Below are 27,499 nucleotides of genomic sequence, written 5' to 3' on the forward strand. Positions count from 1 at the left end.
TCTGCTGTCTGTTTTAACTTTAAAGACATTTTGAGGGGATAAAAATAATTTGGCCTCTTGTTTGAACTAGGTTTTTCTTTAAGGCTCTGATAATGGGAAGATAAACACACAGACTCTTTTGGGGTCTCCCCTGTTTTCAGTACCCTGCTGTCATTAATAATAGCACTTATAATAAAAGCAATAATAATAGCTAATTTTTTTGGAGCCCAGTTATCATTTATATTTTTTAGCTTATTAACAGTAAGACCTTTTAAAATCTCTTTAAGAAAGCCATGTGGGAACATAGGGACTATGGGAGAAATTGGGGAAGATATTCCTTTTAAAGGAAAAAGATGGAGATAATATTTCCAGAATCTAGTTTTACTGTCTTAAAATATGGAATAAATACTCAGCAGTGGCCACAGGACTGGAAAATGTCAGTTTTCATTCCAATCCCAAAGAAGGGCAATGCCAAAGAATGTTCAAATATCACACAATTGCACTCATTTCACATGCTAGCAAGGTAATACTCAAAATCCTCCAAGCTAGGCTTCAACAGTACATGAACCAAGAACTTCCAGATGTATAAGCTGGATTTAGAAAAAACAGGAATCAGAGATCAAATTGCCAACATCCATTGGATCATAGAAAAAGCTAGAGAAGTCTAGAAAAAGATCTGCTTCGTTGACTATGCTAAAGCCTTTGACTGTGTGGATCACAACAAACTGGAAAATTCTGAAAGAGATGGAAATACCAGACCACCTTACCTGCCTCCTGAGAAACCCGTATGCAAGTCAAGAAGCAACAGTTAGAACTGAATGTGGAACAACAGACTGGTTCAAAATTGAGAAAGGAGTACATCAAGGCCGTATATTGTCACCCTATTTATTAAACATATATGCAGAGTACATCATACAAAATGCCAGGCTGGAGGAATCACAAGCTGGAATCAAGATAGCTGGGAAAAATATCAATAACCTCAGATACACAGATGACACACCACCCTTGTTGCAGAAAGCAAACAGGAACTAAAGAACCTCTTGATGAAAGTCAAAGAGGAGAGTGAAAAGGGTGGCTTAAAATTCAACATTCAGAAAATGAAGATCATGGCATCCGGTCCCATCAGTTCATGACAAATAGATGGGGAAACAATGGAAACAGTGAAAAACGTTATTTTCTTGCGCTCCAAAATCACTGTGGATGGTGACTCGGCTGTGAAATTAAAAGATGCTTTCTCCTTAGAAGAAGAGCTATGACAAACCTAGACAGCATATTAAAAAGCAGAGACAGTACTTTGCTGACAAAGGTCCATCTAGGCAAAGCTATGATTTTTCCAGTAGTCATTTATGTATATGAGAGTTGGACCATAAAGAAGGCTGGGTGCCAAAGAATTGATGCTTTTGAACTGTGGTGTTGGGGATGACTCTTGAGAGTCCCTTGGACTGCATGGAGATCAAATCAGTCAATCCTTAAGGAAATCAACCCTGAATATTCGTTGGAAGGACTGATGCTGAACTGAAGCTCCAATACTTTGGCCACCTGATGTGAAGAGCTGACTCATTGGGAAAGACCCTGATGCTAAGAAAGATTTAAGGCAGGAGGAGAAGTGGTCGACAGAGAATGAGACGGTTGGATGGCATCACCAACTCAATGGATGTGAGTTGAGCAAGCTCCGGGAGATGGTGAAGGACATGGCAGCCTGGAGTGCTACAAAGACGTTGAAAAGAGTTGGGCATGCCTGAGTGACTGAACAACACTGATTAAAATACGGTATGAATGATAGAATATGCAGGGAGGTGTGTGCTGTGTGAGGTAGTTCTATATGGTGATAACTAGGGTGTCATTTGTTATGCATTTGGGGGATTTTTATCTTGTGATTGCTTTAGCTCAGTGAGTTCATCTCGTAGAAAGTAGAATATCCAAATTCTCCCTAGACTGAGCTGATGATAACAATTCAGAAGCTAATCCAGAGTCAGTGTTTGCCTTTCTCTTAAAATATTCCTGCAGTAAGCTGTGCAAAGATTAGCAGCTTACACTTGAAAATAACTCACGAAGTCTCAGAATTTCTGTGCTCTGCAGATTTACTGTGCACTCTGGTGCTGTCGCAGACACAAGATAAATGCTGGGTTAGAAATCCTGTCTGGTGAAGCAGATAAAATGGTAACTTTTCCGCACAGATTTGTCTTCAGAACGAGAATGGCAGTGCTGTGTGTGGCCCAACTTGGTTGTGAAAAGTGTTGCCACAAGATGGGGTTCTCGTCATCAGGATCCAATCTAGGTACTTTACTGCTGGATAAATTAGGTTATAGAAATCACTTTAATAGTTAGGCATTAAGAAGGGCAGTTTTAATACAGAGGAGTATTATATATGCTCGTGAAATTTAGACTGAAAATCCAGGACTCAGTTCATACATAGTTGGGTGCCACTGAATGTGTGGCAGGAGACTTTGGAGTCTATTTAAGCTGACAGACTTTATACCAAAGAGGAGTTTCCTGAATGTGAGCTGCACCTACGGCTGTTCGCATAGTGCGTCATGGGGACAGAGACTCAGAGGCTGCCTCTCTGTGCAGTAGATGCGACTTGGCATCAGTGGAGGTTAGGGCTGCATTATTGAACTGTTTCATAACGAGTGTGGAATTTCCCCCTTTTATCTTGTCTTCAGTGGTCTGGTTTCACTACTATTTTTAGATACAGATTTATTTTCCTCTCACCTCAGGGTTTTTGACCAAGAAAATTCTGGATGTTCATATTTTGTTGAGTATTAGTTCATCCCCTTTTGCTGTTCTTCCCTTTTGGGATTTCTTTCAGGCTTACACTGAACCTATCCTTTTCCAGGTTTTAGGTTTCTTTGTGCTGTAGTCTCAGTAACTTAGTTATTTGCCTCACTAATTATGTCCACAGCCTTGTCTAATCTGTTTATCCCACTTGTAGTTTCTAGTTTGCTTAACTGTACTTTTCATTTCTGAAATTGTGTTTGATATTTTTTGATATTTGCCTGTTCCTTATTCAAGTTTTAAAAAAACTATAGTTTTCTTCCTTTGAAAAGGTCATTTTAATCATACTTATTTTATAGTCTCTATATTCTTGAGTTCTTGGCAGTGCTCATGTTTTTTTTCCTCAGCTATCGAAAAATGAATGGTGATTTGTTTCCTCGTGGGGTTTTTAGGATTACGAACTTGTCTTCAGCAAGGGCTCTTTATTTTGCAAGTGGGTACCTGTCCCAGCGTTTTGCTACAGAATAATTTGGTTGGAAGTTTCCTGTGTGTCTCCTTGGTGATGAGAAGGTATAGTGGTTTGGACCTTCATTGCTGCTTTCTCCCCTTGTGGTAGTGAAGATCCACCAGGCCACTGCTGCGGGGTGTTCTCTGGTTCTCACAGATGACTTCCACATGCGGTCCCCCAGCCTCAGCAGGAGGTGGTTCTTGCTCTGGGCTGGTGGGTGTTGTTCTGGTCACCTGTGTTGAGGGCCGCACGGCAGGGTTATGTGCTTTGTGCAGCAGGCCCTCTTCCTTAAATGAACTTAAAGACATGTTTCCTGTCTTGAGTCTCTAGTCCCTGAGGCTTCTTCAGATCGAGTTCTTTGTTCCCTTATACTTGGACATTTCTTGTTTTTTTAGGCTTGGCCCTGTATTAAAACAAAAATTAGTTCTATATTATCAGTTTTATAGTGGAAAGAAGGGATAATCTTGATCCGTTCATTCCACCATCAAGTGAGTAAGTGAAGTTGCTCAGTTGTGTCCGACTCTGCGACCCCATAGACGGCAGCCCACCAGGCTCCCCCGTCCCTGGGATTCTCCAGGCAAGAACACTGGAGTGGGCTGCCATTTCCTTCTCCAATGCATGAAAGTGAAAAGTGAAAGTGAAGTCACTCAGTCGTATCCAACTCTTAGCGACGCCATGGACTGCCGCCCACCAGGCTCCTCCATCCATGGGATTTCCCAGGCAAGAGTACTGGAGTGGGTTCCCATTTCCTTCTCCATACAAATAAATGTACTTTATTTGTATGTGTGTATATTTCGAAGAGATACAGTTATGCTAAATCATGCTCCTTTGAGTTTTAGTTTCTTACCCATCATCCCTTTTACCGAATCGTAAATTGCGGAGAAATTTATTTGAATGCCTCTTCTTTTCCTGGCCAAATCACATGTTTAAAACAAAGTGAGAAATTGAAAAGATTCTTTAATCTTTGCTTCTGGGTCATTGGCTTCTCAACAAAGCACAGATCTCCTTAGTTCCATTGCATGAAGTAGTAGCATGGATACGATTTTATGGGGTACCACCAGAGGAGAATGATGAAGATCAAACTTTCAAACCCCTGAAGCAGAGTTCTGGAATTTCCATGATACCTGGCAAAATCCAGAATTCTGAAATTGAGACTGACTCCATTTCTCCCTACCAAAAAAAGGCACCAACAGACGTAGTGTTCAGCATTCGATGTTTTTGCCATTTGTCTTCCTTACTAAAAGGGCGTTCAGAACCAGGTTGATGGGAATGAGGAAAATAGGCAAAATACATGTAAAGCTCACAGAGGTCATATTTGAAGTTGGAGGGAGGGAGCTCCCTCCAGTGTCAAGAGGGAGCTTGACTTCAGTGTGTTGAATGGGGAGAATAGTAAACTGGTGGAGCAGGACTGGGAACCAGTGCTGCTTGGCTGTTTTGAAGGGTCAGAGTGTGGGCAGAGGACAGTCACTGAGATCCCCTGGGAGCCAGTTTACCCTGGAGACATGCATCGACAGCAGGGAGTCACCTCACTCCCTACCTCCTACCCTCACTTCCACCATACGAATTTTTCCTTCTCTTTAACAGCGCAGTAAATCCTGTCTTCTGCTGATATTTCTCAAGAGGCAAAATGCACCTCTCAGTTTAAGGAGACAGCCTGTTCAGCAGCTTGATTACTTATAGCAATAAAACACATATTCAGGTGGATTAATTACATGACTACCCCAGCCCATGTGCCTTAATAATTCTCTGCATTTTGTATGTCATTTTCTTAAATAGTGCTGTTGACTTCTTTGGTTTAAAATAGAATCCTCACCTGCCTTTTAAGCTTTCTTTCATGACCCACTTGACCCGCAACTCGTGTGCCCTAATCCTCTTTGCCACTAGCATCTGCCAGCCTTCTGACTTTGTCCACACATCCGGCCTGGGGCAGTTCCCCATACAACTGTAACAGTGTCTGATACCTTCCCTAGTCTTTGTTTTTCTTCCGTGCTTTGTGACTCCATCTGGGTAACTATTTTCAGACAGTCTGATTTGGTCTATTCAATAAGCTTGGGTATTTCCATAGCCCCCTCCATATAATCCTATGTCCTATGACAAATTAGCCATGAATGTAAGCTAAGTGTCCATTGTGTGACCACACCAGAGGGACATGTCTCAAGATAGCAGGTCTCACAGTGGCAGAAATGGGCTTTCTAGCTTAGTGGCCGAGAGTGATCTTAGTGGCAATCTTAGATCACTGTCTTGTTTTCCAAACCCTGAGACCCAGGTACTTGTTCCCTTCATCCTTCTCTTTTCCCTCCTTTCTCTATATGTGAGCCAGGCAGTCTCCCAGCTCACCCCCTGCTTTAGCAAGCACTGCTTTTTGACCTAGGCCCTGGCAGCTGGTCTATTCTCTTCCGAAACTGGGGTGGTGATCCAGCCTTCCTCTTCGCAGCCAGCTCCCCACTCCCTTGGTATGCTGCCTTCCAGTGTTAAGAGGACTAAACCCAAGCTCTTTCAAGAGCCAGAGTTTTCCTCTGAATCATTTCCCCAGGTGCCCATTCCTCTTCAGTATTTGTCTTGCTAACAAAACAATGTTAGGAAGTTTGAACATTGGAAAAAGGAGCTGAGACGTTCCCTGACTGCCTGTTGTCTACTTCTTATTCTGTGTTGTGGAAGAAATAGTGGGCCTGGGCTGAACTTGGGGAGGTGCGGCCGTGGGGCCGCTAGGACTGGGGCTTATGTTCTTCCATGTGGGAGAGGAACTTTTGTGGAGAATGAAGGGTTTGGACATCAGAGCGGGGATGACTTTGGGTGACTCAGGGTGCCTCTTAGCAGAAATTCCTATAGGAACCTCAAGCAGGGCTTAGTTGTACCTGGGGAACGTTGGGAACCCAACCAAGGAGAACGGGCAGGGGCAGTGTCCTGGGCATGCAGTGCTGCCCTGACACTATGGGGAGTGCAGAATACCACGCTGGTCTCGCGCGCACTCATGGAATAGTTTCAGTCTCATAAAGGAGAATGAAGGAGCCATGAGGAGGAAGAAGGGAGAAAGCGAAAGGATCAGACGTTTGTTGAATGTTCACACGGCCAGGCAGTCTGCTCAGGGGCGTCACAGCAAATGTTAACTCACTTAAGGCTCATAGTGCCACTCGGGGCAAGTGGTGTTACTCTTGTTTGCAGATGGGGCAACTTGCCCAGCATGTGTGCGTGCTCAGTTGGTCCAACTCTTTGTGATCCCATGGGCTATAACCCTCCAGGCTCCTCTGTTCATGGGATTTGTCAGGCAAGAATACTGGAGTGGGTTGCCATGCCTTCCTCCAGGGGATCTTCTTGACCCACGAATGGAACCCTGCACTGACAGGCGGGTTCTTGACCACTGGTGCCACCTGTGGTCAAGCCCCAACTTGCCCAGAGGTTAAGTCATTTATTCATTCATTCCTGCAACAACCGTTCACTGGCGATTTAGTTTTGCTAGGCATTGCCAAGCAAGCACCTGGAATACCAAGATGAGAGATTCAGTGGTTTTCTTGGGAACTCAGTCTGATTGCCCAAGCCACATTTTTTTTTTTTTTTCCTTTTTAACCCTGCGGTTTGTGGCATCCTAGTTCCCTGACCAGGGATTGAACCTGGACTCCTGCAGTGGAAGCGTGGAGGCCTAACCACTGGACCGCCAGAGCAATCCCCAGGCCACCATCTTTGATAGCTCTGCTTTTTCCGTTGTCCCAGGCAGCCGTCAGAAAACAGTGTACATAGCTGGTATACCAGTGCCAACGGTGCTGCTCACTGGCCGCAATGAAGGGGCATAACCCAACTGTCAGGTGACCCACCCCCTAAGCCCTATTTTACGTCTCTGGTGTTTCTGACGTTCTTGACATTAATGGCAAATGTAATGAGTATTATTTGCATGCTGCAGGTTAGGAAATGCTTTCATGTAGGTTAGCTGATGTGTCTTCGTCAGGAGCCAGCGAGGGATTCTGCTTTCTTTCCAGAGCTCGAGCTTGTGCTCATTCCGTCTGCCTCACTCTGCACTGCATTCTACCCTGTCAGATGAGATGGCAAGCCACAGCCTGGATGGACTGCCCTTTCCTGAGCTGGCCATGTTTTAGGATGCATCTTCCCTGATACCAGGAAGCTGATTAATTGCTCTGGTTTAAAGTCTCCTGTGGGGTCAGCATCAGATAAGCTATGCAGAGTTGATGGAGGGCTTAAAAGAGCAGGTTGGGCCTCAGTGAAGCAAAATGTTAGTGTCCAATCTGGGAGTGGTTCAAAGTGGCCTAGAGAGTGGTCACATATTTCCCACATCTTAGCGGGCAGTAAGGGACTGTGAATGACAGGAATTACTGGAACTATGATTCAGCTCTGATTACAAAGGAGGTTTTTTTTTTTTTTTTTTTTTTTTATCATAGAGAACTAACTATTCTTTAAACATTCCAAGTGTAGTCATAGGTTATGTCCCAAATTTGTACTTTCCCACATGGATAGTCCTTCTCCACAAGACAGGCTATATATAGAAGGAAAAACAGCATTGTTTCTGTCTGAACTAGCTCTGTGAATGGGAAACCCTGGATAGGAGCAGTGGTCGTGATACTATTGCTGTCCCTTAATAGTATGATCCTGACATTTCTCAGTTTCCTTATTTGTAAATCGAGACTAAAAAAAGAAAAATTCTATTAGACCTCTGATGGTAGAATTATATTAGAACACGTAGAACGATCATACAAATATATACATAGGAATTTGAAACTAATGACTACTTCAAAATTTTTGTTGAGGAGAATTGGGAAGTAAGGTGAGAGTCTGGTTTTGAAATGGGAGGCTGTTCATTGTTCTTAGTACACACGAGTCTACAAGCGCAGACACTGTTGGTCAGAGCTAACACTTCTTGTTGAATGAATGGTTAAACAAGGAAAACCTTGTTTTCCTTGAGATTCATTGAGATTACTGTAAGTACCACATTTTATTCATTTTGTGAATAAATGCCAATTTCATCAAAGATTTATTCAGCATTTACCAACTGCCCTCCTGTGTTAGCACTGCAAATACTCAGTACAGTGCTGAGCCAAAGGAAATCTTGTCCTGACCCTGAAGGAGCTTTACAGCTCAGTTCGGGCCTCATTCAAATAATCACACAAAGATGGAAAACGGCAACTCTAGTAAGCGTGCTTCTAAAAGGAAGGCGCCCCACACAGTAGGTCTCCCATAAGAGACCAGGGGCAGCTGGTCTCCCGTAAGAGGAGGCAGGAAGGAGGCACTTGTGAACTCTGGTTTTAAACAACAGGGGCAAAGGTGCCAACGTGGCCAGCCTGTCACAGACTGTCAAAAATGTCAAGGTGCCTCTGTGCTCAGGGCTCAAATGGGAAATGGAGAGGATTTCTGGAGCGTGTTTGGCAATCACTCCCCAGTTCTCCACTGAGACCCCATCGATGAGGAAGCCTTTTTGCTGCTGCCAGTTGGCCACCCTTCTCCGAGTGCTCTCCGAGCGTGGGGCCTGCACACAGCCGAAGCTGAGCTGTCTGCACGTGAATGCACTGACTTGTCTGTGTTTGATGCAGGGAACTGAGATGGCAGGATTCCTCTTGTCTTCAATCTGGTGGCTCTGGTTGATTTCAAATTTTCATTTAAATAAATAATTCCAGCCTTCAGCTGGGAGAGGGGACGGCAGCATCGCCAGGCAGAGCCTCCCTGGGATGCTAAAGCTGCACGGGACAAACCAGGGGGACTGAGCCCCCGCCTCCCTGCCTAGTTTGCTGGAAGGAGTAACTATGGGTATTTGGCAACTCTTTCCCAAACTGCATGATGAAGGTTGGGAAACACTGAATTATGAAATAGAGGAAGGCAGTTGGGGTGCTTTCGTCATCCTTGGCTCATGAATGCTAAGTTACAGTAATGAGCTTATCCCTGTGATGGTGTATCACAGGGTGCCGTGCTATTTAGCAACTTTTTTTTTTCAGTGTTTTATTATCAACAGACTAAGAATGTATGAGCTGACCTGTGAATGACTCTGGATTGTTTTAAGTGGGGAACAAGTGAATGGCTCATGCCTTCTGTCTCAGGGGGAAGTGAGGAAACCAACAGGATTCTGGAAGGTTGTTGTTTGAGGAGGATTTTCCAATTCCAGGGAGAGAGTTCAGTTGTGTCCAACTCTGTGTGACCCCCATAGACGGCAGCCTACCAGGCTCCCGCGTCCCTGGGATTCTCCAGACAGGAACACTGGAGTGGGTTGCCATTTCCTTCTCCAATGCGTGAAAGTGAAAAGTGAAAGTGAAGTCGCTCAGTCGTGTCCAACTCTTAGCGACCCCATGGACTGCAGCCCACCAGGCTCCTCCGTCCATGGGATTTTCCAGGCAAGAGTACTGGAGTGGGGTGCCATTGCCTTCTCTGTGAGCTTGTCTACTCCCCATTAACTGACGTATACGGCAACTGTCCCCATCTGAAGGCTATTATGGAAGAGCTGCCGGGAAGTTGTGGGTAGGGAAGTGTCCTTCCCTCCTCTCACCCCCTGACCTGGGCAGGGCTTACGGCCACTTCTTCCCATGTCTTCTTTGCAGGATCCACTTTTGCTTCTCATACCTGCTGGCTCATTCTTTTTCCTCCTCTGATCACCCTGTTCCAGGTACTTCTTTCCTGAGTGGTGCTGAACTCAGGAGTGTGGGTGGGGAAGAAGGAGGAGGCGTTTCAGACGATGTCACCCTGAGACACTCTGATACTGACACCAAAAAGAGTTGGCCTGTCCCAGGATTCTCTTAATGCTGTGTGTGTGTGACAGAGTTTGTTTTTTTTTTTAAGGAATTCTGGTTTTATTTATTAATTTATTTTTTGTTGTGCTTCAAGGCGTGTGGGATCTCACTTCCCTGACCAGGGATCGAACCCGTGCCCTCTGCGATGGCAACTGGAGTTTTAACTGCTGGACCATGAAGGATTTCTCCAGGGTGTGTGTTTATTTATTTGGAGTATAGCTGATTTGCAATGTTATGTTAGTTTCAGGTGTACAGCAAAGTGATTCAGTTGACACATATATCCACTCTTTTTTAGGTTCTTTCCCCATATAGGTCATTGCAGATTATTGAGTAGAATTCCTTGTGCTAAAAAGTAGGCCCTTGTTAGTTACCTATTGTGTATGTAGTCGTGTGTATATGTCAGTCCCAATCTCCCAATTTATCCCCTGCCTTCCCCCTTGGTAACTGTAAGTTTGTTTTCTACATCTATGCCTATTTCTGTTTTGTAAATAAGTTCATTTGAATAATTTTGTTGTTGTTGTTGTTAGATCCCACAAAGAAGCGATATCATAGGATATTTGTCTTTCTCTTTATGGTGGGGTTTTTAATGTGTACCTGTGCATGGCATGTATGTGTCTATGGGAGTGTGTATTTTCTGGTTCACAATCACTTTTAAATTGTTAAGTTAGTTTTTCTCTAGGAGAAGAACCCCGTTTTTGATTCTTGGTCTAGGTATTGTTAACTCATTTTGGATCCAAAGAGGGTTTGAGTGACAAAGCTTTCTCCTCATTTTGCCCTTTGGGTGGCAAGTCTCTGTTATACCCTGGGACCCACTAGGCACATCCTCCTTGTCCCGGGTGGGGATAGATCAAACCACAAAGCAGTTGATCTTGCCTTGTGTAACAGCGCTAAGAAAAATGACCAGGCTTGACCCTACAGCCTCTGATTCCGGCCCCTCCTTGGTTTCTGTGTTCTTGCGAAGCCTCTCCCTTCTACGGCACTGGCTTCAGCCCTCTCCCTCAGCTCCCTGTTCCTGGCAGAGTGGGGAGGCCTATTAGAGAGTTTGTGTCAGGCAGCTGTGCCCTACTTTTTGTTTCTTTTTTTAAATAATTTTTTTACAATGGAAAAGTTTAAACCTGTATAGAAGTGGAGAGAATAGTATGATGAACCCCGTGTACTCAGTTTCAGTAATAATCTGCTTCTGGTCAGTCTTGTGTCTTTCATAGGCGTGCACTCTGCTCTGCTATCCCGTGGAATCTCAGATATTGCACAACTTCTTCATAAATCCTTCAGAACGTAGTGTGGAAAAACTCGAATGAACTTTTTGGGCAACCCAGAGACAAGGGCTTATGCTTATATTTATAAACATAACCATCATTCTGTAACCATACCTAAAACGATTCCTTAATACGATCAAATATCCACTGTTCAAAGTTCCCTGATAGTCTCATAATTTAAAAAATTTGGTGGTTGTCTGAATCAGGATCCAAACAAGGTCCACATCTTGTATTTGTTGATATCAGCTTTTCAAGTCTAAATGAATTATCCACCTGAAAGTGTCAATAGTGATGGTGCTCTTTGCTGTTAAATGTCAGTGTCGTTTAATGAACTATTGATCCCACTCACTGCTGTAAACTAATAGCCAGCAGTGCTTGATCACACGCAGGTTCAGTCTTTTTTTTTTTTTTTTAATTTTATTTTATTTTTAAATTTTACATAATTGTATTAGTTTTGCCAAATATCAAAATGAATCCGCCACAGGTTCAGTCTTTTGCAGGAATATTTCCCGGTTCCTACCTCGTCACATCGGGAGGTACCCGGCGTCAGATTTTCTCCTCATGATGTAAAGATCCATCTGTGAGTTTGGGTGATGAGGGTCTGACTTCTCTCATAAATTGCCCCATCAGCTAATGGTTTTAGCACCTGCTAATGATCATTAGGCACATCGATGATTTCATTTAGATTCTGTCATTATTTCTACATTTTTAAGGCGCAAGTCTTCTCTAAAGAACTTTCCTTCATCAATTATACCCCAAGGTACAGAGCACACAAGGCATTTTTTAAAAAAGCCATTATCGGAATAATGGTTCAGTTCTTTAGCACTCTCCAAAGGTGGCCAGTGAGCTGGTTTTTTTTTATTTTTTTTTATTTTTTTAGCATCATTATAAACTTGTGACTTTTAACATAGATGATGTGTAACAATTCAGTGCAATCTTATTCTCTGTGCTGCTCATACTGTTTCATCTTAGGCTGGTGGCAGCCTGTTTGGGTTTTGTCCTCTGTCCTCTGGACATGACCACAGGAGTGCCCCCCTTGCTTTCTTGTATGACAAGGTGCTCCATATTCATCTTATACTTTCCCTGTCTCTGACCTAGATTCAGACATTTCTCTGAGAAGACCTGATTTGTCTTAGTAGGAAAACAGTATGTAGAAACCACAACCAGTTATGCCCAGTTTTTGAAGGCTTTGCATAAATAACAATGAGCTTGTAAGAGATCTCTGTACACAGAGGAGACCCAAGGGGTGTGCAGCGGCGTGACCAACAGCCACTGCATTTTCCACCAGGTTCATTAAACAAAATAAACCCCACCCGAGCTCCCTCAAATGGAGTATGATTTTGCAGACCCTGCCTGAGTATGATTCCCAGCCCTCCTCCTGGGATGAATTAGATATACCCACAAGCATTCAATCTTTTCTAACCCTTCCGTGAGCACAGGCTTCTGAGAGGAGATGGTCAGGCTGTGGATTCTCCAGTCCTCTGTGCTTTAAAGACTGCTGAGGGCAGAGCAGCTATTGTTCTGTAAGACCAGTCAGGCTGCCCCACCCCTTCCAGAGTGGTGCGTACGTGCCCTTGGACAGGTTGTTGCACACACAGACCTCCTAACTCAGGATTGCTAAGTTTGTGGTAAGATGTCCATGAAGCCTGGATCCTGTGCCCTCATAGACTGTAGAAGAGATCCACTGGTACCAGACAACAGAATCTTAGATCACTGCCCATAGACTCTCTCTTCATCTTTCTCTGTGGTCTGGGGCCAGGGTGCCGGTAGCCCCTTGCTGCTGAGAGGTCTTGCAGAGGGTAAGCTCTGAGCCAGTGTCCCGTGGATGTCACCAAACTGCCTGGTACCCTCAGCTGCTAAGCTGGAGGCATCAGATGTAGTTGGCCCTGCATTTACTCAGCAGTGACAGTAAGAAGAAAGGTAAATGATAGAGAAAAGCCAGTGACATTTTCAAGCTCTGTAGAAGAGTATATTTATATGTTAGAAAAGTTATTTGCTAATTTCTCTAAAGCCAGTCTGAGCTTCCTGTTTAAGGGGCAGGAAAACAGTTCTAGTTGCTGTACGATGGAAGTGGTGCCTCTCACCCGTTGTGGGGCCACCCACCATCATAGGCTTGCTCACTACCTCCTGGCCTCGAAGGGCCTCCATGTACTAATAGGTCTGTGAGGGGTGTTCTGCACAGTTGGCCTCCCGGTCACTCCTATGCATTTTCTCCTACAAATCTTCAGATTGACTTTAAAAAAATCTTAACATCAACAGGCTTTAAGCTTTATCTGAGAATAAAATGCAGTTCATATGTCTCCTAAGTATTACTTATTTGCAGCTGGGTTAAAAGTCACAGATACCTTCTTGCTGTGAGCCAGGAGGGGATGGAGTGGGGAGGGGGAGTGGGCGGTCATTCGTTTTTCATACAGGAGTGGCCCACAAGGCACAGATCTTTTCCTGCCAAGCACTTCATCACCTTTTGTAAACCCAGGGCCCCCAAGAGCCAGGAAACCAGATGAGGTTACTCAGGATTTTAGAATAAAAAAGGACCCAAGACTTCAGCAGTGAGGTGAGATCTAGCCCAGATACCCAGTACATGAAGTGGAGGTAAAATGGCTGGGTGGGGCTGGGGTACCAGGGCCAAGGTTGTGGGCGTTCTTCCTGTGCCCTGTCCCCTGCAGCAATCCAGGGCTCCAGGAAGGGCCTGGCCGCCCACTAGGACAGGAGAGAGATGGCTTGGAAGGAGATCCACAAACTGAGAACGAATGCAGAAGTCAGCAAAGGTGCAAGTGAGAGGATAACAAGCGTTCCTTTACACCAGCACTAACCAGTGAGAAATTGGAATAGAAAATCAGACATCACTTATTGAACCATAGCAACACAACTGTAAACTATTTAGAAGTTTAACAAAGGAGGCACAAGAATTACTGACATTTAGAACTCTATTTTCAGGATGGAAAGAATGGCTGAATAAATGGTGTTATGTTACGATTATCATATGAGATTGGCTAAAAACTGTAAAGATTTGTAAAGATTGTAATTTTCATGAAATTGTGTAAATTCACTACAATTCCGATCACAAGTCCATCAAGACTTTTAAAATGACTTAACAAAATTATTCTAAAACGTGTACACAAGAATAAAAAGCCTGTTCCCAAGTAACTAAGTCAGTTTTGAAAAATAGAGTGCGGTTGGTGGGGGACTGGGGAGGAACTGCGATTTCCGCTAGATAATGAGGCACATTATGAAGCCATTAGTAAGAAAAACAATGAAGTAACAAGGGAACAGACAAAAGGGTTAAAGTCGTAAACTGAGTATGCAAAACCAGATAATGTTTATATGGAAGAGGATGCACCATCCAGGGGACACCACAGGTGAATGAAGTAAGGGAGACTGTTTAGAAGATGGTAATGGCAAACCACCTGCCTTAGGGAGATAAAGTTGGATCCTTATGTCAAACACAGAGGAACTCTAGATCAATGGAACACCTAAAGGCGATCCGTAAAACCATAAAGATAAAGGAAGAAAATGTGGGAGACTATCTTTGTGATTTTAGAAACTTCTAAAATGTAAATAAGATGACCCATAGTACAAAACTCATGAGGTTGAGATCACTAAATTAGAGGGTGGTTTGTTAGGTAACAATGGGTAAGATCGTTGTGAGGATTAAAGGAGGTAATCTTCAAAGTGCTGAGCAGTGCGTGGCTTGTGGGAAGTGCTTGACACTGTACACATTTGTGGAGTGAAATAGAATAGGGGCCTATATTGGCTCACGGTGACAGAAACTATGTCATGGACTAAAATATATGAATAACTCAATTCTTTGTACCTGGCACCCACAAATGAGATAAAATAAAACCTCTTATAGGTCCATCTATTCATTTCCTTGATGGGTAACTATGGCCCAGTAGGTGCAAAGTATATCCAAAAAAGAAAAAAAATGATTTTTCAAAAGGAAGTAAAACTTCCTGAGCCATCTCCTTCTGCTGTCTTTGTGCATGGAATTCAGAACCTCTGAGAAGGCACTAGATATATGAGCTCAGTGACTCACGAGTCCCTCATTTCTGGGAACACAGACAACTGATGGACTATATTTGTTTTCCTCTGTAGTGCGAGATCCAGAACTGGCACATTTTTCATCTGTGATGAATTCTTAATTAGCCATAGGCTCCAGTATCAGGAAGTGCCAAGATAATTGAAATCCACGTGTGATTCAGAGATCTCAATCAAGTCAGTCGTTTCAGCCTCCAGGAGGATCTCTCACAGTTCTTTGTGCTCCCAAGCACAGTGTGCTGGATAAATATGTGTTGATTATTTAAAATTAATCCCTCGTCATTTTTTTTTTTTTAAATCCCCCGTCTTTTTGAGAAGGATTTAAGACTCTTCATGGTTCTTCAAATCATTGATCAAAGTTGTTAAAACCCAGGCAATCGGCCAGGCATTAGCAACAGCGAATAGAAGGTGAGGGAAGGATGCTGATGTTCATTCATGAGCTGCCTACTGGGCACCTTCAAAATCCTGTAAGGACTGTCTGACGTAGGTGTTATCCCCATTTTATAGATGCAGAAACTGAGGCCTCCATAGGGGGGAGCCCTTGCCCACAACCCACCGCTGGTACACTGCAAACCCAGGGTGACAGACTCATAACTGGTCCTCTCCCGCTCTGTCCCACTGAGAAGCAAAGAGTCAGGCTCACCCCAGGGCAGCTCAATAGTGAGGGAAAGGCAGAGAGGCCCAAAGCCAGCTCCTTGACAAAAAGACTTTCGTAAAGTCAGAAAAGGTAGATCGTGGGACATAATAGAAATGACACATTTTGGACAGGGTCTGCAATTTCCCAGGTTATCATTATCTAGAGCTGATTTCTCATGACTGCAGCCTTCGTGGCATGAAGCCTCTGGCCGGCAGCCTGCGAGATCCTGCATGTGCTTGGCTGGGAGGGATGGTGTTCAGCCAGGTTTGTCCTGGTCCCAACATCTCAGCCTAAAATAATTCTGGACCCTGTCCCCACCCGTTGGCCCACTTCCCATCCCACTTAAAGCTTCAGAATCATAACCTGTAAATCTGTTTCAGCCTGAGCTCTGCCCACCCTATGGCTGGTCTGCTGGGAGGTTCTGGGAAGACACGGCATGAAAGGGGAGAGGGAACATGTGCCTGTTCACTTCCCTTCCTCCTTAGGGTCTTCCAGCCTGGGGACTCTTCCTGGGAGGACAGGAAGAAGACAGAGGTTTCGTGCACGCCAGGCCTTTCTGTGAGCTGCATGGAGCTTTGGGGCTAGGCAGACCCAGGCGGGGCTAAGAGAAATCCAAGGGGAGGGAGTCTCCAGCTGGCTGGGGCCCCAGTGCAGGTAGCTGGGCTGCCCATTCACTTCCATATTCTTCTTTGGCTTTTCGGCATCCTCAGATGAGTTACTAGCCCAGCTGCGTGCAAGTGGCCACCGCGGCACTGGGGGTCCAGGGAGGGAGACCTGTACATTTACAGGCAACTTCTAAGTCAAGCTACTTATGTCTCTTTAATTGGGTTTTACAGCTCATCTGAGCTCCTGCTCAGTGCTCTGAGGAGCTGGAGGATTCTGGTGCACGCTCTGTGTTCCTGTCCTTCCCCAGAGGAGAAGCAGCAGCAGCACGCTGGTGACGACACCTGGGGACGGCGAGAGTGCCCTGGGCTTGTTCTGCTGTTCCTTTCCCCTCTGGCACCGCTGCTGCGACACACATTTTTCTCTAAGATTCTCAAGGAGAGGATACAGCAAGGGGCACCGAGAGAGGACTGTGTAAGAGGTCAGAGGAGGGAAGCAGTGAGCCAGCAGGATCCTTTACCTGCCCCGCCTGTGCCTTTTCCTGTTTCAAAAAGAAAGAAGCAGAGAGGGAGACAGTGTAATACAAGGCTGGTAGGGCCACTGGTAACCCAGACAGCGCCTTCATGCTGGTCAGGAGTACACTCAGCTTTAGAAGATGCAGTGTGGCTTGGTGACAGATGCAGAGCCTGGACCAGAGCTCCCACTGCCTCTGTCCTCTTGGCTGGTGTCTTGTGCTTATGGCTGCAGTTCCCTGGACTCTCCTGCCTTGAACGACCTCAGGGTTAAAGGGCCAAGAGGGGATGAAGTGTCTTCCAAGAACTTTCAGAATCCCAGACGGGCCGTGGTGCTGAGGGAGATCAGCCTCACACAGGCGGAGGCTGGGTAGGGAGGCACTGATGCTTCTCTCAGCTGGTAAGGTGTCCTGGCCACCACCCAACGTGCAGCCCACTCCCGACGCATGAACTCTATTTAATTTCCCGGGTGGAGATGCCTATATAGGGAAGGGGCGTGGCCCAGGCACAGTACCACCTTGCCAACCTTCCTGGGTCCGGAAGCCCCAGCAAGATGCCCGAACCTGCCTGCCTTTGCTATTTGGCTTCATTGTATCTCATGAACCAAGACAGCAGGAATTTTCTGCAGTCAACCTCAACAGGAAACAATCCTGGGAATCTGCTGCTTCTCCCGTAATTCATGGAAAACACAGAAAGGACAAGTTCCCCTCAGGAGTGTTTGTGCCACTCAGTTGAGAGGTGTCACTGGTTCACCTCACAGCTCGGGGACCCAGGCTGGGTGGACGTCGTTTATCAACGATGGTACAGGGATGCAGTTTGCAAGCTACCAAGTTGGACTCTTGGCTCTGGAAATTTAATGTGTGACAGCTGCGTGCAGCCAGTGGTGTCCAGCATTTTAAAAAGGTCAATTAAGAAACGGCTGATGGCGGCGCAGCTCATGACAGCCCAAGGGGGTGAGCAGGGCTGAGTAAACAGAAGGGCTGAGACGTATATTACTGGAATTGAAGTGTCGAAGTGAAGCGTGGTGGGGAGGAAATCTATTATCACAAGCCATAAAGCACATCTGAGTCTTGCAGCGGAAAGCAGTACAGCTGTTTCCCTCCCCAGACAGCACAGGGAGCGGTCTGTGAACGGAGGGCTTGGCAGACAAAGGCGACACCTGCATGGCTTGATCAGTCTGCAGACAAAATTGTTACCCTCCTCACTGCCAGTTCTTTTGCACTTCCTGGAGGAGCACAAGGCAGACGCTGAAGTGATAGTCACAATGTGGGTCATGTTCTAGAAATCCATATTTTAAGCCTTCCCCCAAGGCTGGGCTCCACCTTCTCTTCAGGGCACGTGGGTAAGTGGGCGGATGTGAGCCTGAGTGCCACTGTGAGCAAGTGCCTTTCCCCAGACGCACGTCTGCTCCCTGGCTTCAGTGGACACCCAAATGCAGGGAAAGTCTAGACCTTTTACATTGAGAGGGAGTCCTTAGAGGAAGCCTATTTCAGCCTGTGACAGAATTGGCTCATGGGTGGGGGCAGGCACTGCACGGGGCTCTTTTTGGAAATCAGACAAAGGGGTCTTAAGACTGCTCGGACAGGCTTTTTTTTTTTTTTTACTATATCTACCTGTCAAGTTAGAAATTCAGCAGAGCAATGGGAGTGCTAATTGATATGCAAAACAGGTCCAGAGTTCCTAGAAATGTCTAATGATCCTCCAATTCATTGTGAATGCAGAATTCAGACCTGCACTAAGTGAAACGGGAGTAAGAACACCAACCTTTTTGCTTTCCCTTCTTTTTATCTTTCCTTTTTCATATCTACTTTGGGAAGCCTCACAGATTTTATGATTTAAAAAAAATAGTATAGCCATCAGTGGGGTTTGTCTCTCACACACTGGGTATTTATTATTAGAAAATAGCTTCTATCAGCTGTCAGTACCAAACAAGTTGAAAGGAGCGTGCTTCTCACCATAAATTGTTTTTCTCCTTAATGAAGTTTAAATAGTTCACTGTGGGGAGAGTTGTCACGCCTTTTTTTTTTCTTTAAAAACTGAATAATTAAATGGATTTTAGTACAAAACATCCTTCAAATATGACTTGTCCTGCAGTTATGCTGTCCCCTTGAGTAAGGGACTTGGAAGAGATGGAAGAGACCACTCAAGCTATCAAATTACCCCAAAGAATCTACAGTAAAAACTGGGAAACAAATCCAATGAACCCAAACAAAACCCATCCAAACCAGGAAACCAGTTTTAATGTTAGCTTTTCAATTTTGATTATCATCTAAGTTTAATATATATATATATTTATATTTGAAACAGTAATAAAAAAGGAAGAATTTAATTGCATCCTTAGCAGGACAACCTTCCTCACATGTGAAAGAGGTGTTCAGAAAATTCCATATCTGCTAAATAAACATGTTTGGCAGCTTAGCAAATATCATATGATTGCAGCATCCATGATTTGAAGTCAAAGAGCATTCATTCTCTTTCTTCGGGCGGAGTCCGTTGGTCAGGGCGATGTGATTACATGGCTCTGGATGTTCTTCGACCCACAGGCTTGAGGAAGGGTTTGGGAGTGGCTCAGTGCATGGCCCCAGTGCAGAAACTTCCAAACCCCAAACAACAAATCAACCAACCAACCAAACACACAAACATCAAACAATTGTCTCCTTTGAGTTCCTCTTGGCAGAGTGGAGGCCCAGCAGGGACTGCTGGTTGGAAGGGATGTTGACAGACTTTGGAATGAGGAGAATCACCCTCTGATTGGTCCGACGCCATTCGTTGTACAATCGACAGTGGTACCTAAATGACACCTGGGGTTGGGAGAGGAAAAACAAGAGAAGGCTTCAGGTAACGGAAGCTGCTTATCAATTCAAACAACCTGTGTGCCGTTTAAAACAGTTCCAAACATCAGTACACCTGGGCAAGAGCCTGGGGCAAAACTGCTCTAGCAGGTAGATGCGTGCTGAGTCTGAGGTTCAACCAAAGAGCACTCGTGCCCTGAACACAGGGGCAGGGCTCCCCTCGTGCCTCTTCATCCTGGGTCAAATCATAGTAATAATAGGAAATGATGTTCCTCCTGAGCCTGGACTTATTTTCAGAGTAGTGGTTTGGACCCCACAGGAGAAGAAAGCTGGCTAGGGGTTGTGAGCAGAGCGGGTTCAGCGCCAGTCTTCACGCAGCTGTTAGACTAGGCAGCGTGCTCTTTTGGTCATCGAGTTTCTCTCTGTTAAATGAGAGGGATGCGAGGGCTTCGCACACCCTTCTGTAGGTTGGATGCTGCACAACTCAAAGGACCCCATTCACAGTATGACAAGAAGGGCACCCTTCGTACTGAGACATGGACAACCTGCACCACTGTACTTGGCAGCCCCTGTGAGCGATCCCCACTGCCCCCAGCTCCATGGCTTCCAGTGCAGAAGCTTCAGCATGGGCATCAGCTCCCCTGATGAGCTCTTCCTGAGCCAGCGCCTCAGCATGGCATCAGTGCCCTGTGCACCAATGCCCTTGTTTCTCCCTCTCCCTGTGCTAGAAGCATCTTGTTGAGGGCAGGGGCTTTTGTTGTATTTATCTTGGCATGCTCTGCACCTGTCACAGTGCCTGGTGCTTAGAGGGTTGCTCAGTTAAGTTCACCGAGTGAATGGATGAGTGAATAAATATCCTGTACCTTCTAACTGCAACACTGCTTTTAGACTTAGGCCTCTCTTACACAATGCACGACAGCACGAGCAGTAGACTCATCATCAGCTGTGACATAACTGTACCCGCAAAGTGCTTGCTGCTTGTGTAAATATACTCGAACGAGATGCTTGCTTGCTTCTGTGGCTTGCTTTGGAGAAGACTGGAGAAAAGCGTTTTATCAATTTTCCCAGGAAATTCAAAGAATCGATTCTTCTGAAGATGTATAAACTGCCTTTAAAAGTGGAAGTATAGGTTCTAGTTTGAGTATATCTAGATGTCTAGGTAGGAGAAGGCAATGGCAACCCACTCCAGTACTCTTGCCTGGAAAATCCCATGGATGGAGGAGCCTGGTAGGCTGCCATCTATGGGGTTGCACAGAGTCGGACACGACTGAAGTGACTTAGCAGCAGCAGATGTCTAGGTAAGTGCTGGGGAAGAAGGTGCCCATGACCTCAGGATGACAAATTATTCAAGGTACAGACTGTTTAACCACCTGTGGTAGGTGAGTCATGCTGACCCTAGTACAGGGTCCCTGTTGGCCAAAGTAGACTGACCCTACAGTTTGAGCTCAGTGTTTCTGGAAGAGAATGCAGGCTGTTGATCAGAAAGGGCCTGTCTTCATGGAAGGATCATGAAATCCAAGACCACTCACTCAAATTTCTTAGGGTAGAAAGCAGATACCACAGACAGAATGCCAGAGAGATTTCAGTATGAAAGTATAAGCTTTTAAACTCACACAGATGTGCTTTTCTCCAAAAAGCTCTGAACATGCCAGAGTGGATCAGAGGTTTTTTTTTTTTTCTTTTTCTGTTTTTAAGCTTGATTCTCTTATATCTGTTCTGTCCTGCCGCTGCCTGGTGCGACTCATGAATGTAAGAGGCAGGCTGGAAAACATGCTGATCAGGGCAAAGGGCAGGGAAGGGGTAGGGAACAGACACGTACTAAAGAAGAGCTGGGGCAGTACAAGAAATCTGGAATCTGGAAATATTACAGGAAAGCTGGATTTGAAATCTAGCCCCTCCGTCGGGATGGCAATGAACTGCGCATGCTCAGTAAGCGCGGGCACAGCGGCAGCTGCGCGCAGTAGGGGGCAGGCAGTGGGATACCTCGTTTGTAAAATGTGAATAATGATATCAGAGATAATGCATAAAAAGCACGCTGCCATTGCCACATGTTAGTGTTCTTGGCCTGTTATTTCTGGGGGGTTAAATCTGAAAAGAAGATAATTTTGCAACACTCCTTCTTAGGTACAGGAAGGTGGGGGAAAAAAAGAAAAAGAGAGGTTGGGCTATTTCCTCTAAAGCCTTGCTCTCAGTGTGGCCATGAAGGATGCACCCCCTGGGAGCTTGTTAGAATATAACAATTGTGGGCTCCACCCAGACATGGGGAATCAGAGCCTGCATTTTAATAAGATCCCCAGGTGATTCGCATGTACATTCAAGCCTGAGAAGAACTGCTTCAAGGAACTAGGGAGTCCATGTCTTAGCAGTCTTTCTCAGTTCCTTGGCTGGGAAGTACAAAAATAAGACCCACTTGTTCAGACAAACAAATGAGACCTTACTACGCATTCATCTATCTTAATTGCTGTTCACCACCACGGTCTGCAGGCGAATTCAATCAATAAGGAAGCATCATGTGAAGATGACGCTGCGTCAGAGATAATGAAGGTAGGTGCAGAGCGCAGGGATCATGGGTCTGCAGTTGCCCTGGGTCGTCCTGGCTCTGGTCTCTAAGCGCACCAAGACACTCCCTCCCCTCAGTGGAACAGAAGAAGAATAAGACAGGTTTGATTTAGAGAAACAAAGAGGCAGTGAGGAAAAAAATAAAGGAAAAAAGAAGCTATGGCAGTAGTAACACTGGGAACTTCATTTATATATTTATTAAATTTCTGAGGTTTTAAAGAAAAAGGAGGAAGAAAGAGCACGGGGCCACTATTCTAAAAACTACTCTTTATGGGATGGATTTCTTGAAGTGTCTTCATTTTTTCATCCAAAGGCTATTTATTAACCTACGGTCACGGGCAAGGTCTGTGCAGATTTGCAGTCATGTGCACGGCACACAGAGGGCTGGCACGTATTAGCATCACCTCTCCCTGAGAGGCTTCCCTGGTGACTCAGCGGTAAAGAATTAGCCTGCCAATGCAGGAGACGTGGGTTTGATCCCTGGGTTGAGAAGATCCCCTGGAGAAGAAAATGGCAACCTGCTCCAGTATTCTTGCCTGGGAAATCCTATGGACAGAAGAGCCTGGTGGGCTACAGTCCACAAGGTCACAAAAGAGTCAGACTCGACTTACAAGGGGGGGTGACTGGCTGAGGCCAAACGTTTGCTGTAAAGTCATGGCATGATTTGGGAAATATCATTAGGAATTTTGATTCTGCCCTTTCTCTTTGGAGTTCATGGTGTGACTGAAGCATATGGATGAGGCTAGGGCTGTGGAAGTTGTCTTCCCAGAATGGGGCCTGACCTCTGATCTGTGATGGTCCTGTGGAAGACAAGACGGCGGTGAGGGACTGAGTCAGCCACACCGGGTCTTGCCGGACACCCTCAGGGTGTGTCTGAACCTATCAGGAGCCTAGCCAGGACAGCATTCTATTCAAGCTTTCCCCTCTGTAAAGAGAATTTAAATGATTGACCCACGGGACTGGGAGTCAGCCAGAAGGGCTGGATCATTCATTCCTTTCGTCTGGTGATTTAATCAGTTGCCACCGAGACTCAGTAGATGGCGGGACCTCCTGGGAGGGGGCGGTGGTCACTGCACGTGGGCACGGCTACACTGGGCTAATGCAGATCCTCTGTGGACACTTTTTGAACTCTTCACGTGGACTCAGTGCTCACCTACTTGTGTCTGTCCACAGACTTCAAATGGTTTGTGGCATGCACAGTGATGTTTCTGGGGCACCTCTTCCCTCCAGCTGTCAGGGTGGAGGTGACCGAGGTCTTGGCCTCCTGGGTGCCAGACACCTGTGTGTCAGAGCAGCGGATTCCAGAAGGCAGAACTCCCTGAGTCTGTCAAGCCTGGCCCGGTGGGGGCGCTGAGCTCCAAACGCACCTTCGGGCGAGCAGCGTGGGTGCGGGTCCCTCTGACAGCGCTGGCGAGGCCCTTCTGGGAAGGTTCCTCCGGGGAGAGCCGGGTTGGGACTGACACCGTGTTTGTTTATCTAAGACATTTTCACAGCATATTCTCCTTAAGTTTGACAGCTTGTTTACGATGGGTTTCTGCTGCAGGGCAGTTTCCAAGTGCTGTCAGCTTCTGAATTAAGGCTCTTGCCAGGCCCGCTCAGTACAGCATTTATCTGGGAAGGAGTTAGTCTAGATTCAGTAACCTATCGCTGAGCTGTGGCCGCTGTGAGTTTTTCACATGAAAGGGGAGAAACGCCTGTATGTCCCTCCAGTTGCTCTTCGTTTTATAGAGGAGGGAGGGAGAGTGTGAGATGGGGGAGCACAGCAGCTGGGGGAAGAGAGCCCATGCCTCTGCTGAGTGCCCCGATGGATGTTCCCGAAGTTATCTCACCTCATCCTCACAACAGTTGACCCAGGGGTCAGCAGTCGTTTCCTCAAGTCTGTGCATAAGGAGAGGGATGATCAGAGAGGTTAGGGACCCTGTTTGAAGTTACACAGCTATTCGGATGCTAAATCTTGGGTTTAAACACAGAGCCTTTGGATTCTGAAGGCATGTGCTTTTTTTTTTTTTTTTTTTTTTTTTTTTTTTTTTTTACCATGCAGCGCTACTTCTTGGCAGCATTTCTGGAGTGAAGTATGTCATCCGTCTCCTGAAAGAGCCACTCCAGGGACCTTTCCCACCCAAACCTTCCTGTCACCTGAGATGAGATATGAAACAGGATAACATCCATTTTTCTCTGGGTAATCTCTTTCCTTCTTTCCTTCTTTTTGCCCACTCCCTCCTCTTTTTTTTTTCTTCCCGTTAGGTAAGTGTATGCTTTACAAAGGAGATTTTCAAAAAGGCCTTAACTTAATTTGAATGTCCAGCATTTAAGACTACATCTTCATTCAACCTTCTTCGTAGGAACTTATACAATAAAAATGAGAGACTAGCAAACTTCCAAACGTGGTAAAACTTACACTTAATTGTTTTCCAAAGTGCTCTCCCACATACGCTTTCACATCAATCCCCTAAGGCCAGGAAAAGCTGGTTGGATGGGTATGACTCTCATCCCCACTTTACAGATGAGAGCATTGAGGCTCGGAGAGGGGAAATGACTTTTCCAAGGTGGTGCAAGACTTAGACAGTCGTGGACAGACAATTTAGTTTCTTATTTCTAATCCTCTTCCCACAACACTGTCCTTGCAGCTTGAGTCAGCCTGATTGCTTGATTCACAGTGAATCAAGACACAGTTTAGAAGCGTAGATGTTTAGAGGAGACAAAGTTTTGGTTGAGGGCTTTATTAGGCTGGGAAAATGAATGCTTCCCTTAACCAGAAGACTCCCATAAAGTTCCAAGCACCGAAATATTCCCTATGTACCCAGGGTCAAGTCATGCCCCTTTTACTGAGACTGAAATGCATCCCCCACTTAGCTCCTGAAACTCTCACCTGAGAGGAGGCACAGAGCTGGACAAGAGGGAAGGGCAGTGAGCAGGGGGTTGTGGTCAGCGTGGTAGGGATGGTAGCTGGTGGCACAGGGCTTGGGATATAGGGTTAGGGAGCAGGTGTGAGCACCGTAAGCTTCACACGCTGACACTGTGCTGCAGAGATGGGAATGGGACAGCCTAGACAGGAAATACATATTGAATAACAACGGAGCGTGCTCAGATTAGAGATGAGCAGGCACATGCCGGGAAGCAGGGGGGCCCGGTTTCTGAAATCCATCTAGAGGACTATGACATTCTTCCCTGCAGGTCTCACAGGGAAGCGTCAAGAGAGAGCAAATGCTGCCCCCTCTTTGTGGGTGCTGCCAACTGGTACCCAAGCAATCACGAGGTTAATTAAAACAATAAAAAACCAGAGAGGGTTAAAATTTTTTTCCTTCTATCCAGCAGGAACACTTATTGGGAAATGGTTTTTCTTTAGTGGTAGCTTCTCAGCTAGATGAATTAGTGGTTTTATGGGCAGCAGAATCAATGTCCCAACCCAGAATAATCAGCAGGCGAAGTGCATCTCCTCGTCCAACAAAGACTTTAGGCCTTGTCAGGACGAAAGGAGAAAATAAGCAGCAGGAGGATTCATGATCTGTGCGGGCAGCAATAGCAACAGTGGCCAAGCACGTCATTCATCATGTACATCATATACCACGAGCCTGGCAAAAGTGAGGAGCGTGAACAAGAGAAAGAAGATGCCAGGCCTGCTCACAGAGGAATGCCTGGCTGTGAGAGGGGAGGAATGCCCAGGATGTATGCCTTTGACTGATGAACTCTCAGAAGCTGGGGCTTTTTGGTTGCTTCATCTGCCCTTCCCAGCAATGCACATACATGTACACACACACACACACCCCGAATCACTATCACCAGCACTTAACGCTCTTGTGCTTCCAGGCAGGTGAGATGAGCTACAGACAAGAAGGAAAGCCATGCCAGCCGGCTGCTGCCAGCACCCACCGGCCGCAATCCCCGGGCTCCGGGCCGTACTTACTAGTGTCCAAAAGAGGTAAATAGTGAAGAGTGCAACAGTGAGTGCAATCAGTCCGACGGCTTCGAGCCGACTGCTAAAGTGCAGGTGGTCCACAGCGCCCCGCAGGCAGAGCCAGCCCGAGATGGTGGCCAGCGGGGTGATGAACAGGAAGCACACCATGTCTCCAAACAGGGTCCGCTTCTCGTGCTGGGGACCTGGGTTTCTGAGCCACTGCCAGGGGAAGGGAGACAGAGAAAAGCAGGGACAAGGTTAAACACCAGGGAGGGGTGGAGGCATGCTACTCTGAGGTTGTGTTTGTCTTCAGCATCTGGAAAAGGCACCTCTGACCTGTTCTGAGATTACATGGAAGCAGTAAGGGCTCGTTCCCAGCCCTGTCCCATCAATAGTAGTGATGAGGATAATGGTAATGACAGTAAAAGCATCCTTCCTGTAGATGTCCTGCTGGTTTTGAAAAGAGTTCAATGATTATTATTATTATGAATCACAATGACCCTATGGGGAAGGCAGAGAGAATGTTATCTTTGAAAGGTAATCGAGGTGCAGGAAGCGCTGTAGTGTGCCAGAGCTTTCCTGTGTCTTGACTCTGGGAATGTGTGCAGGAAAGGGTTAACTTAGCATGCCCACGCTGCACCCACATTGCTCAAATCCTGCACATTTCTAAGACCTGTTTTTTTTTTTAAGATTGGATCCTAAGAAAAGAGCTCTAAGTCCTTGTAATAATGTGCCTGATAAGAGTGTTTTTGTATGCCTGAGGCCTTGGGCCACATGGTGCCAGGGAAAGCAGATAGTTTATGCCAACGGTGTGATTTATGTTGAACACCTATTTTTGCTCCAGGGGCTGGAGTCTGAGTAGCTGAGGTCTTTCACGCGGGCGTTGCATATCTTATGTGACTGACCCTAATAGACGCCCTGGACACCAAGGTTTGGGTGAGCATCCATGGTTGACAGTGCCTTGCACATGTTGTTATAAACTATTGCTATAAAAATTAGGGACATCTGTGTGATATTGCTGGGAACGGACATCTGGGAGCTTGTGCCTAGTTCCTCTTGGACTTTGCCCTGGCACCTTCTGCCTCTGTTGATTTTAATTGGTATCCCTCTGTTGTCATTCATTGTAACCATGAGTATAAGAGCTTTTCTGGGTCTTGTGAGTCCTAGTCAGTCACTGAGGGTGGTCTTGGGGAAGGAGACTCACCTCTACTCCATGAACTCATAATGCCCCTTCCTGTATAATTTAGGAGCCTGGATCTCCTACTTAGGACTGTCTCTGACATCTT

At 45.9% G+C, this 27,499-nt stretch overlaps 1 protein-coding gene across 2 annotated transcripts in view; it reads right to left on the reverse strand.

The window, feature by feature from the left end:
* Nucleotides 1-18,832: 18,832 nt before the first annotated feature.
* The window catches only part of MARCHF3 (membrane associated ring-CH-type finger 3), a 156,732-nt gene continuing 148,065 nt past the window's right edge, over nucleotides 18,833-27,499 (reverse strand). For both annotated transcript variants that reach the window (XM_006073357.3, XM_044947837.1), the window contains exons 4-5: nucleotides 26,223-26,432; nucleotides 18,833-19,768 (exon numbers count right to left, since the gene is read on the reverse strand). In XM_006073357.3, coding sequence (XP_006073419.1) covers nucleotides 19,610-19,768; nucleotides 26,223-26,432 — 369 coding nt within the window. In that variant the 3' untranslated portion in view covers nucleotides 18,833-19,609. The remainder of the gene's footprint in view (nucleotides 19,769-26,222; nucleotides 26,433-27,499) is intronic.

This window comes from Bubalus bubalis, chromosome 9 (genome assembly GCF_019923935.1).
Source record: "Bubalus bubalis isolate 160015118507 breed Murrah chromosome 9, NDDB_SH_1, whole genome shotgun sequence".
Classification (NCBI taxonomy): Eukaryota; Metazoa; Chordata; class Mammalia; order Artiodactyla; family Bovidae; genus Bubalus; species Bubalus bubalis.